The sequence below is a fragment of the Poecilia latipinna genome, unplaced genomic scaffold (genome assembly GCF_001443285.1).
Source record: "Poecilia latipinna isolate Pla-1442-1.1 unplaced genomic scaffold, P_latipinna-1.0 Scaffold7, whole genome shotgun sequence".
NCBI lineage: Eukaryota > Metazoa > Chordata > Actinopteri > Cyprinodontiformes > Poeciliidae > Poecilia > Poecilia latipinna.
Genome location: NW_015112623.1, coordinates 824,252 through 838,133, shown reverse-complemented (window position 1 = coordinate 838,133; position 13,882 = coordinate 824,252). Strand labels below are relative to the sequence as shown.

Sequence of the window (13,882 nt, the reverse complement as noted above, 5' to 3'; positions counted from 1 at the left end):
ATATATATATATATATATATATATATATATATATATATATATATATATATATATATTATTTATTTTTTTTGGTCTTAAATTTTATTCAATATGGCATGAAAAAGATCTCAAAAAGTCTTAATTTTGACTTGCTGAAACCTGCACATACCTTGTTATAGGAAAACCTCATTACTCATATGTTGTTACGTTTAATTTCTTGCAGCTCCAGCTCATCAACTACAGATCTCGCCTCTGGCTGGGAGCAGACAAACCTGCGCAGAGTGTCCGACCAGTTCAGCTCTCTTGGCAGCATGGACAGTTTAGAACACTGTCACATGTCGCCTGCTAAGTCAAACAACAGCATGGAGCACCTCGGAGGAGGGAAACGAGACTCTGCCTATAGCTCGTTCTCAACAAGCTCAAGCACTCCAGACTACTCGCTCTCAAAAAGCAACACTGCCTCGACAGAGAACGTGGCGTATAAGGTCGGTCAGTGGGATGCAAAACACAGCAATGGCAGAAACAGCCAGAGTCTGGCTGCTGAGGGAGGCAGACAGGATGAAAGACTTGCATATTTTCAGATACCAGGAGTTAACTCGGGACACGGTGGCCCACAGGTTGAGGATTTGCATGGCTCCCGGCACTCTTCTTCAAGCAGAACCGTCTTTGGACCTGTGTGGAATGTCCCAGAGAAAAAGAAGACTGTTTCAGCCTCTCCACCTCCTCCACTTCCGCCGGCACGTAGCGATAGCTTTGCTGCAACCAAGGCACACGAGAGAGGGAAGGTTAAAACTCACCCAGAAGGACCTGATTCACACCTGGCCTGTAAGGTTTCTGCTGAAAATTGTGCCAGTCACAACATTTCTCCAAAGAATGACAGTGAAAATGTTTATGGTGCATCTGATAAATACAGCCATACCCAATTTAGCTCCAACAAGCAGTATTCCCCCTACAGCCCTGATGTTGGGCAACAACAAGCTCCCCATGCTAGCCAGCTCTTCCATCCAAGACAACATAGTGACAAAAGCACTTTCCATCCTCAACCCTGGTCTGTATCCGTACCAAAGCAACAAAGTGTAGGTGGGTACCACAGCAGCTCGCAGGAACCTCCCACTAATGGTTCTGCTCAACACTCGACCCAGAACCAGAGAAGAAGTCTAAGCAGCTCACTGTCTTCTGCAGCTACTGACCAAACCACAGAGGTCACTGGACCGAGCCGATATTACTGCGTCACCACATCCAATCCGCCTAACGCTTCACCGTGGTCTGATGCACCAAATGACCGGAGAAGCGGTACCGGTGCAGATCCACCACAGGCTGGAACGGTCACCAAAGTCAAATATCATCTTCCTCAACAACATCAACACCCCTCTCACAACAAAGACAGCAATGCCTACAGCAAGCACCAAGTGACGACTGTTCCGGAAACTTCTGTACTCCAACACTTCTGTGATGATAGAGAAAGTCATAGAGGACACAGCACACAAATGGCAGACCCTCCGTACGTCAGTAACCTTCCTAGGAGGCATCCTGAGCAAAGACGGTCTCTGCCAGCTCAGCTCAAAGACTCTCACCAAGACATTAGACTTCAAACTCATGTGAGCAACAAGATCTGCCCGCAGACAACTCCCATGCTTCACTCTCTGTCCATGGATACAGGAGGTCAAGAGGAGAAAACCAGTGGCTCAAACTCTGAGGCGTACTTTGAAAGCAACCAGGTAAAACGCAGTGAGCGGTTTGCCACCACACTGAGAAATGAAATCCAGATGAGAAGAGCAAAGCTGCAGAAAAGCAAGAGTGCTGCTGCTCTCCCCGGGGCTCAAGGTGAAGAAGAAGAGCAAAATTCCTGGAAATCTACTGAAATTACCACCCCAGCTTCTGCAGATGTGTCCTTGCAGTCTAACTGCTACAAAGATCATGTAAAGGAAGCTCAAGCCAGGGTGCTTAAGGCGACCTCTTTCAGGAGGAGAGATCTGGAGCCTGTTTTGGCGGACCATGCTGCCACTGAGGTCCAGTCTAACTATCCGATTCGCAAAGATGGAAGCACTCTGGCAGCGGTCACAGAGTCAGGAACAAATCATTCCCCGGGTCACGTAACTCGCATTGGATCCCGAAAGCGTTTTCCTACAGAAAAGAAGGTCCGGTCGTATTCTGAACCAGACAAAATCTATGAGGTAGGGGTTAGTGAAGTCCCAACTCTTGCTGAAAATGCAAACTCCTCACTAGACCAACAAGAACTCTTAAATGAAACCATGAATCAAGGATTTCCTGACTACATGCTGCCTAAAACTCAATTGAAGTATCAGGCTTCTAGCTGTGCAACAGAAAACACAAAGAAGGAAATCAAGAGCACTAAGGTTTCTTATTCTTCACCATCCTCCCAAGACAAGCAAAGACTCGGTACATTCGCTGAGTATGAAGCAAGTTGGAAAATACAGAGACAACATCCAGAGAAAAAAGCCTCTGGACGGTATTATTCGGCCGAGAACATCCTAGATCCAGGACCAGAGGACCAGACCCAGACGACGTGTTTCCATGAAAGATCCAGATCATCGCCCTCAGCAGACGTATACGGCCAGGTAAGTTAGAACGCCTGTGATTTCAGATGTTCATTAGTTGATAAAATCAATTAAGTGAATTCTTGGTTTATGAAGTTTTAATTTTTGGAAAATGTTGATTTTTTTTTTTTTCACTAATGCACTCCTTGAGTTTCCATAGTTCAGAGCACAGGTGTCAAACTCCAGTCCTCAAGGCCCACTGTCCTGCAACTTTTAGATGTGCCTCTGCTGCACAACACCTGAATAGAATAATTAGGTCATTAGCAAGGCTCTGGAGAACTGATCTACACAAGGAGGAGGTAATTAAGCCATTTTATTCCAGCGTTTTGTACCTGTGGCACATCTAAAAACTCCAGGACAGCGGCCCTTGAGGACTGGAGTTTGACACCTCTGGTTCAGAGTGATGTCAGCACGCCCAAAGCCCACCATCTTGTTTGACAAGCGAGTTTTACAACTTCTATTGATTTGGACTTTGAATTCAGGTCAACTCTAGGACAAAATATAAGGGTCAGGTTAAGATTTTTATTATTTTTTTAAAATGATAAATTCTTAATATTAGCAGAATAAAGTCATAATTGTTGGACTGTGAAGTAGTAATTTTATGAAAACTCCAACACAAAAAAGTCCTTTAATTACATCTATATTCAGCTAACATTATGACAAGATTCTCATACCCTGGTCCTCATACTGTGCCATACAATTCACACAAGGTATGATTGAATTAAGTTGCTTTTTGAAAATATTTTATACATATGTATATATTTTTCTAATAAAGAAAGTGGAAAAAATTTATCTGATATGGAAAAAATCAGAGATTTTTTATTTAAGCCAGTGTTTCCCAACCCTAGTCCTCACCACCCCCCTGCTCTGCATGTTTTAGATGTGCCTCTATTCCAGAACAGCTGATTCAAATGATTGACCATCAAGTGCTGCAGAAGCCTATTAATCACCCAGAGAGACAATTCAGGTGTGTGGCAGAAGGGAAATACCTAAAACATGCAGGACAGGGGGACGGTGAGGACCAGGGTTGAGAAACACCGATTTAAGCCAGTGTTTCCCAACCCTGGTCCTCAAGACACACTGACCTGCATGTTTTAGATGTTCCCCTGCTTCAGCACACATGATTTCAATTGTTGGTTGATTAACAGGGTTTTGCTGAATTGCAGTCATCTGAATGGGTTGTGTTGAAGCAGGTGAACATCAAAAACATGCAGGTCAGTGTGTCTTGAGGACCAGGGTTGGGAAACACTGATTTAAGCCATATTGCCCAGCTATCATTAGAACAAAATTGAGTTGTTAATAGGAACTCTTACTAGGCAAGTGTTCCTATTAATTGTAGGAACACTTGCCTAGTTAATGCACTTCCTGGATTGGCTGCTTTGCAAACACCATTCAGTACCACTGGGTACAGGTATTTCAGCTTCCAAGCTGCATTATCTTCTGAATACTTTATATATGCTCTCCAGAAAAATTCCGCGAATAGGCAAATTTTCTATGAATAATTTAGTTAACGTTTCACATAAAAATTTATGAATACTGAATCTGTATATAGGTTTGATTAAAGCATGACAAATTCATCACGCCCTTCTGATTAACTGTAGAGAAAGCACCAGAAGAAATGTGCCAAGTTAAATATTAATATAGATCTGTTTGCAAAGACACACCCTCATACTTGTAAATTACCTTGTAGGCATCAACCTGCTTAGTTTTGTACAGCAGCAAGAAAACCACAAAGCTGCAACATGAGCTGGTTTCAAGACGTTCATCTGAGTCTCTGGGTTGTTTGAATGTTTTGCATAAGACTGTGTTCGTTCATCCTCTCTTACAGAAGATTCCAAAGCCCAACACAGGATATTCCAAGAAGAGCGAACCTGATGAAAAGTTCATCACAGACACAAGGTGAGTAAGTCTTGTGAGCATCAGCATAAATCTGCCAAAATACAATGTTTTTTTTCCATGTATGTGCACATGGGAATGTCTCTTTAAAGTTTTTATAGTCCCACTAGAAAAGTTACACTACCTTCATCAGATTATCAGTAAATACTGTGTGATCTGCATCTTACCGCTGTTGCACTTTTCCTTTATCAATGAAAGAGGCCTGCACAGGAACACTGGAGTCTTTATAACGTATAAAGGCGTTAACAGTGGCAGCTGTGACAACAGAAGCCGTCTCTCTAGCCAAGCTTTGTGTCGGAGGCTCAGTGGCGTAGGCGAGGCATCTGAATATGTCTGTGACAGTGAGGAAGTGTTTCTTCAGCTCTTTGGGAATTTAATAGAGGCCCCAAGTTCACAGAAGCAGCTTAGAGGCGTGACATTTTTAGCAATAAGGTCTGTAATTGTTTTTTTGTGCTAGTGATTTAGTTCTTCAGAGAGCAGCATGTTGTTTAGGACTCTGCTTTAGTTCACGCTAACACAACTGTGTAAATGCAACTGTGTTGCAGTGAAGTTGTGCAGTAGATTGATCTGAATTCTTCATAATTCACATTTTATTCTGCTTGTATTTAAGTCTGTTTGGCACAATAAGAGCAATAAAACAAATAGTTGACTGTCGTCTGCATTTTATATTGAGACTTGCTGGGCATACATTAGGCATGAACAATTATATATACTTACTGGGTTTTTTGTTGTTGTTAAGCATCAGGAGTATTTTAATTTATCTTCACGATAGTAAACTTGATCAAATCATGCTGAATCTACAAACCTACAAGTAGCATGAGGGTTATTGATTGACTATATTCCCACTGTTGGCTCCATGGATGCAGCTAATAATATCAATATCCTTATAAATATGATTAAATGCAGTTATTGTGTGCTGTTTAGTTGTGAAATTACACTACTTAATGTCCCAAAGTAGTTCCCTGTTCTTTATTAATTTATTTTGTTAGATTGGTCCTTGAAAGAGATATATTGGTGATAATATCCAACACAATATTACCACTTATCATTTTCACATTAAATACCACAAAAAATTGTTACACTTTCTAGCTCATATTGCTATCCCTAATAAACAAGTACAAATGTAAGTCTAGGTATTTGAATATTTTGCTTTAAAAAAGTTAAAATGTTAAATCCTGCTCTTTTGCACATGTATGTTTTTGATTTGTTTGGTATTTTTCCATGATTTCATCATTGGATGTTGAAAGCCAGGCAAATCCATCCTTGTACCAATCAGGCTTGTCATGTGATTGTGGCAATTAAATAGCCACTGTGTAAAACTCCCAAATGCTTCACATACCTATAGGTTAGAGTAGTTCTTGGCATAACTAAAGCACCGGCAGGGTTAGGTTAATCTTGGTTTACAACCCACAACTTTTAAGAAGATATAAACATGCAGAGTTTGAGGAGAAAGGTTAGCAGACAGTCTAACTAAAAAAAACACCTAACTACATGGAAAGAGAGCCATTTTAGGTAACAGAACCTTCTATGTTCAAAATAGCTTCTGTGATTACACAAACTAATTCTTCGGCTGAGTATCATGATGCGTGACTCACGACGTGACGTTTGCAGCCAGTTTTTCAAGAATGATCTGAAACTAAAGAAGTGTAAAGTAACTGATATTGAGCAACATCATTGTTGAAGCAACTGCATACCACCCTCACGTTTGGGTTACAACAGCAGCGCAGACAGAGGATGTTATTGTTGTGGTAAGGTCTGGTGGATGAGCTCATAGGCCTGCTCCACCCAGATGGTGATATTGATACAGGTGGAAAGGGACACCAGCAGGTGGCTTCAGTCACTGAGCGCTGACGGGCAGGACGCTCCCTTCGTACTCTGTCGGATGGAAATTTAAGTCACATAAGGTGAGGTGGTTAATTTCCTGACAAATATTTGGCTCACTTAAACTTGCTGACAATTTTGAGGGTTGCGTTTGATTTTTATAATGTCAGTTTAGCCTGAGGATTCATCTTCAGTCACAGATTGTGCTGTCCCTGGCAGAGGTAACCTCCATCACCGGTTTGATGCCTACCCAGCTAGCTCTGGGTTTTCCATCACTATGTTTTACTCTTCTTTGCTCGGTTGTTTTAATTCAGCCATTATGAGGAGTTTTCAATCATAATCAGCCTGCTGTGCTTGAAAGAGATTGAATTCTCTGCTCTGACAAGCAAACGTGAAGTAATAATGGATTCCTTAGATTTTTCAGTAAGATTATTCTAGTAATCAAAAAAAAACTTTTTTCACTGCAGATTTTTCATTTAATCCTGTAAGTTTTTTTTATACAATATTTGAAGCATAAAAAATGCAAATAAACAAATAATTCAGTTCCCTTTTTTAAACGGGAGAAACATTTTATTTCCTAAATGTTGTATTCCTTTAGTGAATGTTTGACCATCTGTAGCAAAGGATGTATCTGCAGCTAAAAAAAACTACATCTAACATCAACATGGGAAGTGCTTAGCTTTGTGCTTGACTTAACATTGTAGGGGTGATCTGATTGTTTCTATTGATAAAGCATTTAATAGTTTGATAGCATGATGTGCTTAGTTGTATTTACTTATTTTACAGAATTTGACACAAGTGAAACTAAAACGATGCCTCTTAAAGAGTTGTAGGTAGAAAATAATTACAAGCGTTTTTTTTTCTATTTTAGATGCAATTGTAGTTTTGTACAGTTTTGACTTAATTGCTTCACTGTCTATTTTACCAAATTACATGATTAAGTCTGTATACTCTAGTTAATCAACGAAATTTTATTTTGTGAATTTTTGTTAAAGGACAAACGCTTACAAAACATGTTTTGAGTTTAAATAAATCTGACTGTATTTTTCTTTTTGTAGTTCCACTGACAATCAGAGATCCCCTATAGCTCAGCGCCTCATTATGACTGCATTTAATGTTGGTTTCATGCTTCCCAATTGAAACCTCCTCACATTATGTCGCAGGACAGAGGGAGGCTCTGAGCTCCACCAACAAACCTCCTTCAGGGCGACCTGTTAGAGCTTGTAAGGCTTTAAATCAGGAGCTTTAAGTTGTGGCGTCAGTCTGCTCCCAAGTCGCCATATTTGATCTCGTGACTCCAGAATCAATTGAGCCTTTTAATCACGATTTACCTGTTAATGACTCTGAGTGAAATTTGTATCAGAAGACGCAAGGAAATGTAATCAGTGTGTGTGAAACCACGATATTAGCCTGTTTGCTGTTCTCTTATGCACACAAAGCAAGCTGCATGGATCAGTTAATGACTGCTTTTAGCTGTGCTGGGTGCGTAAATTATGCTGAATGATTGAACACTTAAAGGTTTACGTCTGTTTACAGTTCAGCAGCAGGCCTTTAATGACTACGCTTCCAGTGACGTTTGCCTTACGGTGCACACTGCAAAAACACAAAATCATACCAAGTATCTTTGGTCTAGTTTCCGGTGTTAATATCTTAGTTTTGTCTTATTTCAAGCACACCATCTTATATAACTTTTCAGCAAAATGTAGGAGTTTGTTTTAAGTAAATGATTATTTAAGACTGGGGTATGTAACTTATGTAAAAACATTTTTATATATAAATTTAACTGTCAATCTGTCATAACAGTGTGATATGAGACAGATAATCAGAAGAAATTGAGCTGCTTCTCCTTTTTCCAGGGCTAATTACAGAAATGTATAGCTCTGATTGTTTGTGTGTGTGTGTATATATATATATATATATATATATATATCTATCTCGTGATTCGGAGGAGAAGGGTCTCAAACACTCCCACTTTCTCTCGGCTTTGCTACGGCAGCTACTTGGATCATCATGGATACCGGATCCTGCCATGAATCCTCAGGCTAGGTAGCACAAAGAAAGATGACGGTAGATAAACTGTTTTCAATAAGTTGTTTCTGAGCACATTTAGCAGTGCATACACAAAGTGATTGACAGCACTAAGGCACTCCTCCTGGCTCTGACTAGTTGTACTGTGAGGAGGTGGAAGAGATTGATCTTTTCACAGATTATCTCTCGCATTTAAATATGTAAAGAACTTTTTTTTTTTTTTTAAATAAAAGCTACATACCCCAGTTTAAAATTAATTTTAAAATGTACTAGCTCCACTAGCAGGTTGCTTAACTTATAACAAGACATTTTTACCACTTTGTAAGTGAAATAATCTGCCAGTGGCATGAGCATGTTTTCATCAATGTTAAGGAATTATTTTCAAGCTTCTATTTCTTGCTGAAAAGTTACTTGTGAGTTTAATTTTATTTCAAGTGCACTAAGAATCTACACTTTGTAAGATTTTGTGCTTTTTTTTACTCTGACCTTTCCTCTAAAGAGTTAAAACCGGGACCATAATTCAGGCAGGAAAAAGTGATCTGCTCCGTGCAGACTTTGCGGGAACCAAAATATTCCTTTCCGCGCTGCCAGCTGAGCCGCTTGCTGAGCAGAGGGAGACGTGTGTCTTGTCATGGTGGCATAATCACAGTGGCTGATGCAGAGGGAGGGGGTGAACAAGACCCACTCTACAGCGTATTATTTGAATAAGGTGCAGATGATAGGCTCTGCCTGCCCGCCTGTGTAATTAAAAGCTTTCTGCTGTGTTCCTCAGGTTCTCCAGCAGCAGCAGTCCAGGTGACTGCAAAGTGGGAGAGAAGCCAGCAGAGATTGGGAATGACTCAGCGCCACCCCTTGCACTCATGACAGGAGCCAATCCTGACTGCAGACAGAAGTCTACTGCTGCTGCCACCAAGAACCACAAGTCTGTTTCTCCCAGTCCCACAGAGTCTTCCCACACTCAAGAAATCCACTTCACCGACTCACAGAGCGACGACATCCTCGCCCAGTGTCCTTCAGACTTTGAACCGAACCTCGCTTTTTGTCCCAATTCCTCTGCAAAGACTGACTCTGAGCCGGGCAAGGGACTTGTGGACAAAGAACAAGAGGCAGTACATCATCCATCAACATCCAATCCCCAGCCTGCCTCCTCTCCCCCGGCTTCCTCCCACAGACCCTCGGGGCTTTTCAGCATGGAGGGGCAGCGCTCTCCTTCTCCACAGTTCTCTCCACAGAGACTCAGCGACAAGCCTCCGGTCTCTCTGCACGACGACGAATCCCACAGGTAACGTTTGGATGAACGGTTTACTCTAAAAGGGAAAGGGTTTAAGTTGCTGCACGCACAAAGGGAGCATAATGAGTCACTGTTTCTGTCCAAGCAACATGTGAGTGTCATCAAGCTGTGGTAACTTGGAGGGGGGATTCTCTGCTTTTTTTATTAAGGCTGCCACTAGTTTGGGATAATTCTTCTAACTACTTAAATGTTTCTAAGACGAACACGGTTCTTTTTGTTCCTTTTTTTTTTCTTCTTATAAATCCAGCCAAATCAGTGTCATCTGTTGTGAATTTCAGACGGATTTTTAACTGCGGCTAGTTGAAACCAAGAAAAGGGTGGGAGGAGTCTTGACTCGTCCTGGATGTTCCAGCACATTGGGCATGGAAAAAATTCCAGCTGCCAGCATGCAGCCAAAGTTTGAAATCAAATCATTGGCTGCAGCGGCTGCAAGAAGAGACTTTTTTTTTTTTTCCAGACTGAAATATTTTTTTAAATATTTTTTTGTGTTTGGTTTTCTTTCTGTTTCAGGGTGGAGCACTTGATAGGAAACCAGAATACAGCAGCGAGGAAAGTTCCCATCAGGATTGTACACTCGGAGGGAAGTGAGGAGAAGGAGAACTCTCCGTTCCTCCAGCAGAGCAACCTTCCTCACGGCGAGGCCGAGGGCCAGAGCGTGGCCGGGTTTGGCGCTCCGCCGGCTCTGGGACAGGACTCCGTTTTCTGCGCCTTTACCCGGCAGAGGGAGCCCGAAACCACAGCAGGTACCGAGAAACGGCAAGCTGCCCAGAGTGACCCCTACATGACCACGGTGGGAGATCATCCGAGCTCCAACATGGAGGAGCCCAGCAGCAAGACGGAAAGCACGGAGCTGAGCGAGGAGGAGGACCAGAAGAGAGAGGAGCTGGCGAGGGACATCATGGGGAAGGACAAGTCACTCGCTGATATTCTGGATCAAAGCAAGATGAGGACCACCATGGACTTGATGGAGGGGATCTTCCCTCAGGAGGAGCAGCTGTTGGACGGAGCCCACCAGCGCAGGAAGGTGCAGACGAAGCAGAGCAACCCAAACCGGCCCGTCGAAGAGAGGTCAGTCACTCTGTCCTTTGTAGCAAACTGAGACGGACCAATCAGACAGTTTTCACCTGATAGGCTGTAAATCAAGACTGTCCAAACTTTTTGTCACATGGACAAAAAATGGTCAGGTCAAAAGTACTACTCATGGGCCAAAAAATATCATTTTTAAAAGGTAAAGTCACCTGAAAAGTTGATTTTGACCTTAAAAAAAATAAACTATGCATGAACAATTTTAATTAAAATAATGAAATTCGTTTTTCAGGAACGGCATCGTAAATCCAAAACTTCAGATATTTCTTTGCATGTTTTTCTTGTTAAATTAAAGTTTACTTATTTTGGTGCGAGGAAACCTCCCATGGTCTTAGCGCTATGCTCAGGAGGAGTGCGGCAGATGTCACGGTCAGACAGTGGGGTGGCGGCGACTTTGGGCAGCGGAGGAAGGAGATTGTCCTGTCAGTCAGTTCAAAAAACGACTCGAAAGAGAAAATTTCTTTTCTTTTTTTTTTTTTTTTTTTTAGGTTTTATTGGCTCTAGTTGCCTTTATTTGATAGTTAATTGACAGGAAAGTGGGTAATGAGAGAAGGGGGAAGACATCCAGCAAAGGTCACCAAGGCCGGGAATTGAACCTGCGACAGCTGCGTCCAGGACTAAGGCCTCCATATGTGGGTTGTGCAAACGAGATTAGTCCAACTCCACCAGTCAAAAACCGCTGGGGTCCAAATGCACCAGGCTCTTAAGACCGTGGGTGAGTTAAAGAAAGCTGAAACAATATTTTGTCTAATCTCGGCAATAAAAACAGACTCTTGGTCAGTCTTTATTTGAAAACTATTTTTGTATTTAGCCAAATTTTAATACAGCAATTAAAAGCAGATTTGGGTACACAATGGTGTACTTTCAAGTTTAAGTGAATAAATAGATGCCTTCCTAATTACCATGACAACAGAAGGAAACCAAATTATCAACCCATCAACAAAACAGCATTGAACTTGATGCATTATTTTTATTTTAATAAAATGAGACACAGGTTAGAGACATGTTTTCATGCAGGGATGGTTGTGTAATTCCTTCATTCAGCACTGCTTTAAAAAAAAAAGGTTTAACATGAATTAGAACATGTAATTTCCCTTTTCGGATGAAGAGAGTACTTTTGAACTGAATTGGACTCTGGAGTTTGCACAACTTTGTATCCATGATCTCAAATTTTGTTGCCGTTATGTTAGGATTAAATCTTGAAGGTTAAGATTTTTGTTGTTGTTGCTAAACTTTGAGTAGAATTGACAAAACTGTTCGTCAGTCTTGGTAAAAGGGATTGCTACCATTTTGGCAGGAAACTGATGCAGCCACACTTGTTGGCATCCAGGCTAATGATGTGGAAGATGCTTTCAATTTAAACTGTTTAAATGAATCTTTGGTAAATATTCTTGCACTCCTGTGTGATAGATACAACAATCACTCAGGCAGCGATGGTCAGCAGGTCAAAAAGCTTCTTTTTTTAATAAGTCCAAAGAAATTAAAATTTCAGAACAGATGCACTGATTTATAAATGACAGTAAAATTAGAGTAAACATCACTTTGTTTAATTTAAAACTACATCAAAGTTAGTCAAAATCACAATCTGCAGATCTGACCTTCACAAAAAATGTGAAATTTGAACAATATTACCTACAAAAAAAGTATAATTATTTTCCTGCTTAACGCACCAGTGACCCATTTTCCTGCAGAATTTCTTGGAAGAGAAACAGGCCCACATCACAGATTCTCCACCGTGCTTGAGAACGTGCCTGAAGCATTTTTATTTATTTATTTATATCTAAATGGTTGCTATGGAGACCTACTAGCCCCAAGATGACTACACCTTTTGCTGCTGTTTAACAGTGAGATTTGGGGTTTTTATGACTTTCCTGCTGACTTGGCAGTTTCTCATCGTCCTAAAAAACACGAGATAAAAGAATTTGACCGATAATTGTCACTTGTTTCCCCACTGGCTAGATAAACAAAAGATGAACATATTTCAAAAATATGGTTGGCACTGTATTTATAGTTTTTTTTTTTTTTTTTTTAATCTTCTTATGGTTTGAGAGCAGCTGTAATTATTTTCTTCTGAATCAGTTATGGCTTGGAAAGCTGCTCTCCTCTAACTAAAGGAGGTTAAAAATACTGTGGGTTGTTTTTCCTCTACTTTGATCAATTCCAACTAATTCTTTGCATTTCAGGGAAAAAGAGGACAACATGGCGGCGGCCGTCACCATGGTGACCAGTTCAACGTACTACAGCACCTCCGCCCCCAAAGCCGAGCTGCTTATCAAAATGAAGGACATGCAGGACCAGGACGAGGAGGAAGACTCCGAGGACGAACTGGACATCGGTTTGAACAATAAAAAGGTACAAAGACATTTTTCTGACTCTTACAGGATTCTAGAAGAACTTTCTTTTTTTTTTTGTTCTTTTTATCCTTAACGTTGGTGTTTTGGAACACTCCGTTGCAGCAAGAGCTAATCGACAGCCTCAGCAAAAAGCTGCAGGTGCTGCGAGAAGCTAAAGAGAGCCTTCTGGAGGACATCCTGGACAACAACGCGCTGGGAGACGAGGTGGAAGCCCGCGTCCAGCAGGTGTGCCGACCCAATGAGCTGGAGAAGTTCCGGATGTTCGTCGGCGATTTGGACAAGGTGGTGAGCCTGCTGCTGTCCCTGTCGGGCCGCCTGGCCCGGGTGGAGAACGCCCTCAACAACCTGGAGGAGGACGCTATGCCCGAGGAAAGGGTGAGCACACCGCTAATTACTGACAACGTCGCCGTCCTAAAATAACGGCCTGAGTCAGTTTTTGGTCGAAAGTGATTTCTCCCCCCAAAAATAAATAAGTAAATAACCACTCCGCTACTGCCAAAAGATGATTTAGACCAAAAAACAATCGCTTTTACTTGGACCATTATTTTAGGACGGTGACCAATGACAGAATAAACTTTGTGCGGCCGCTGACTGCAGTTCAGGAAGAATACAAATTTAGCCAACAGAACAGGTTTTATTTTAATTGGGACAGAAAAATGTTATTACAATACAAACTGTTTATCTGTAAATAAACACTTTTTGCATTCAGACTATCCAGCCCCAAACAGTGACCTAAATCTTGTTTTTATTGCTCTGAACTGACTACAAATACTTACTTTAATCAGGGAGATTTGAAAAACACCTAAAGTTTTGGCACTTTCAACAGAAATGAAAAATCGGACTACTTATTGTGCTCAATTAATCCGTCT

At 41.3% G+C, this 13,882-nt stretch overlaps 1 protein-coding gene across 4 annotated transcripts in view; it reads left to right on the top strand.

The window, feature by feature from the left end:
- The window catches only part of shroom2a (shroom family member 2a), a 46,280-nt gene that overhangs the window by 30,920 nt on the left and 1,478 nt on the right, over positions 1-13,882 (top strand). For all 4 annotated transcript variants that reach the window (XM_015025185.1, XM_015025119.1, XM_015025247.1 and 1 more), the window contains 6 exons: positions 203-2,558; positions 4,366-4,436; positions 9,055-9,564; positions 10,084-10,641; positions 12,843-13,011; positions 13,116-13,388. In XM_015025185.1, the coding sequence (XP_014880671.1) occupies positions 203-2,558; positions 4,366-4,436; positions 9,055-9,564; positions 10,084-10,641; positions 12,843-13,011; positions 13,116-13,388 (3,937 nt within the window). The remainder of the gene's footprint in view (positions 1-202; positions 2,559-4,365; positions 4,437-9,054; positions 9,565-10,083; positions 10,642-12,842; positions 13,012-13,115; positions 13,389-13,882) is intronic.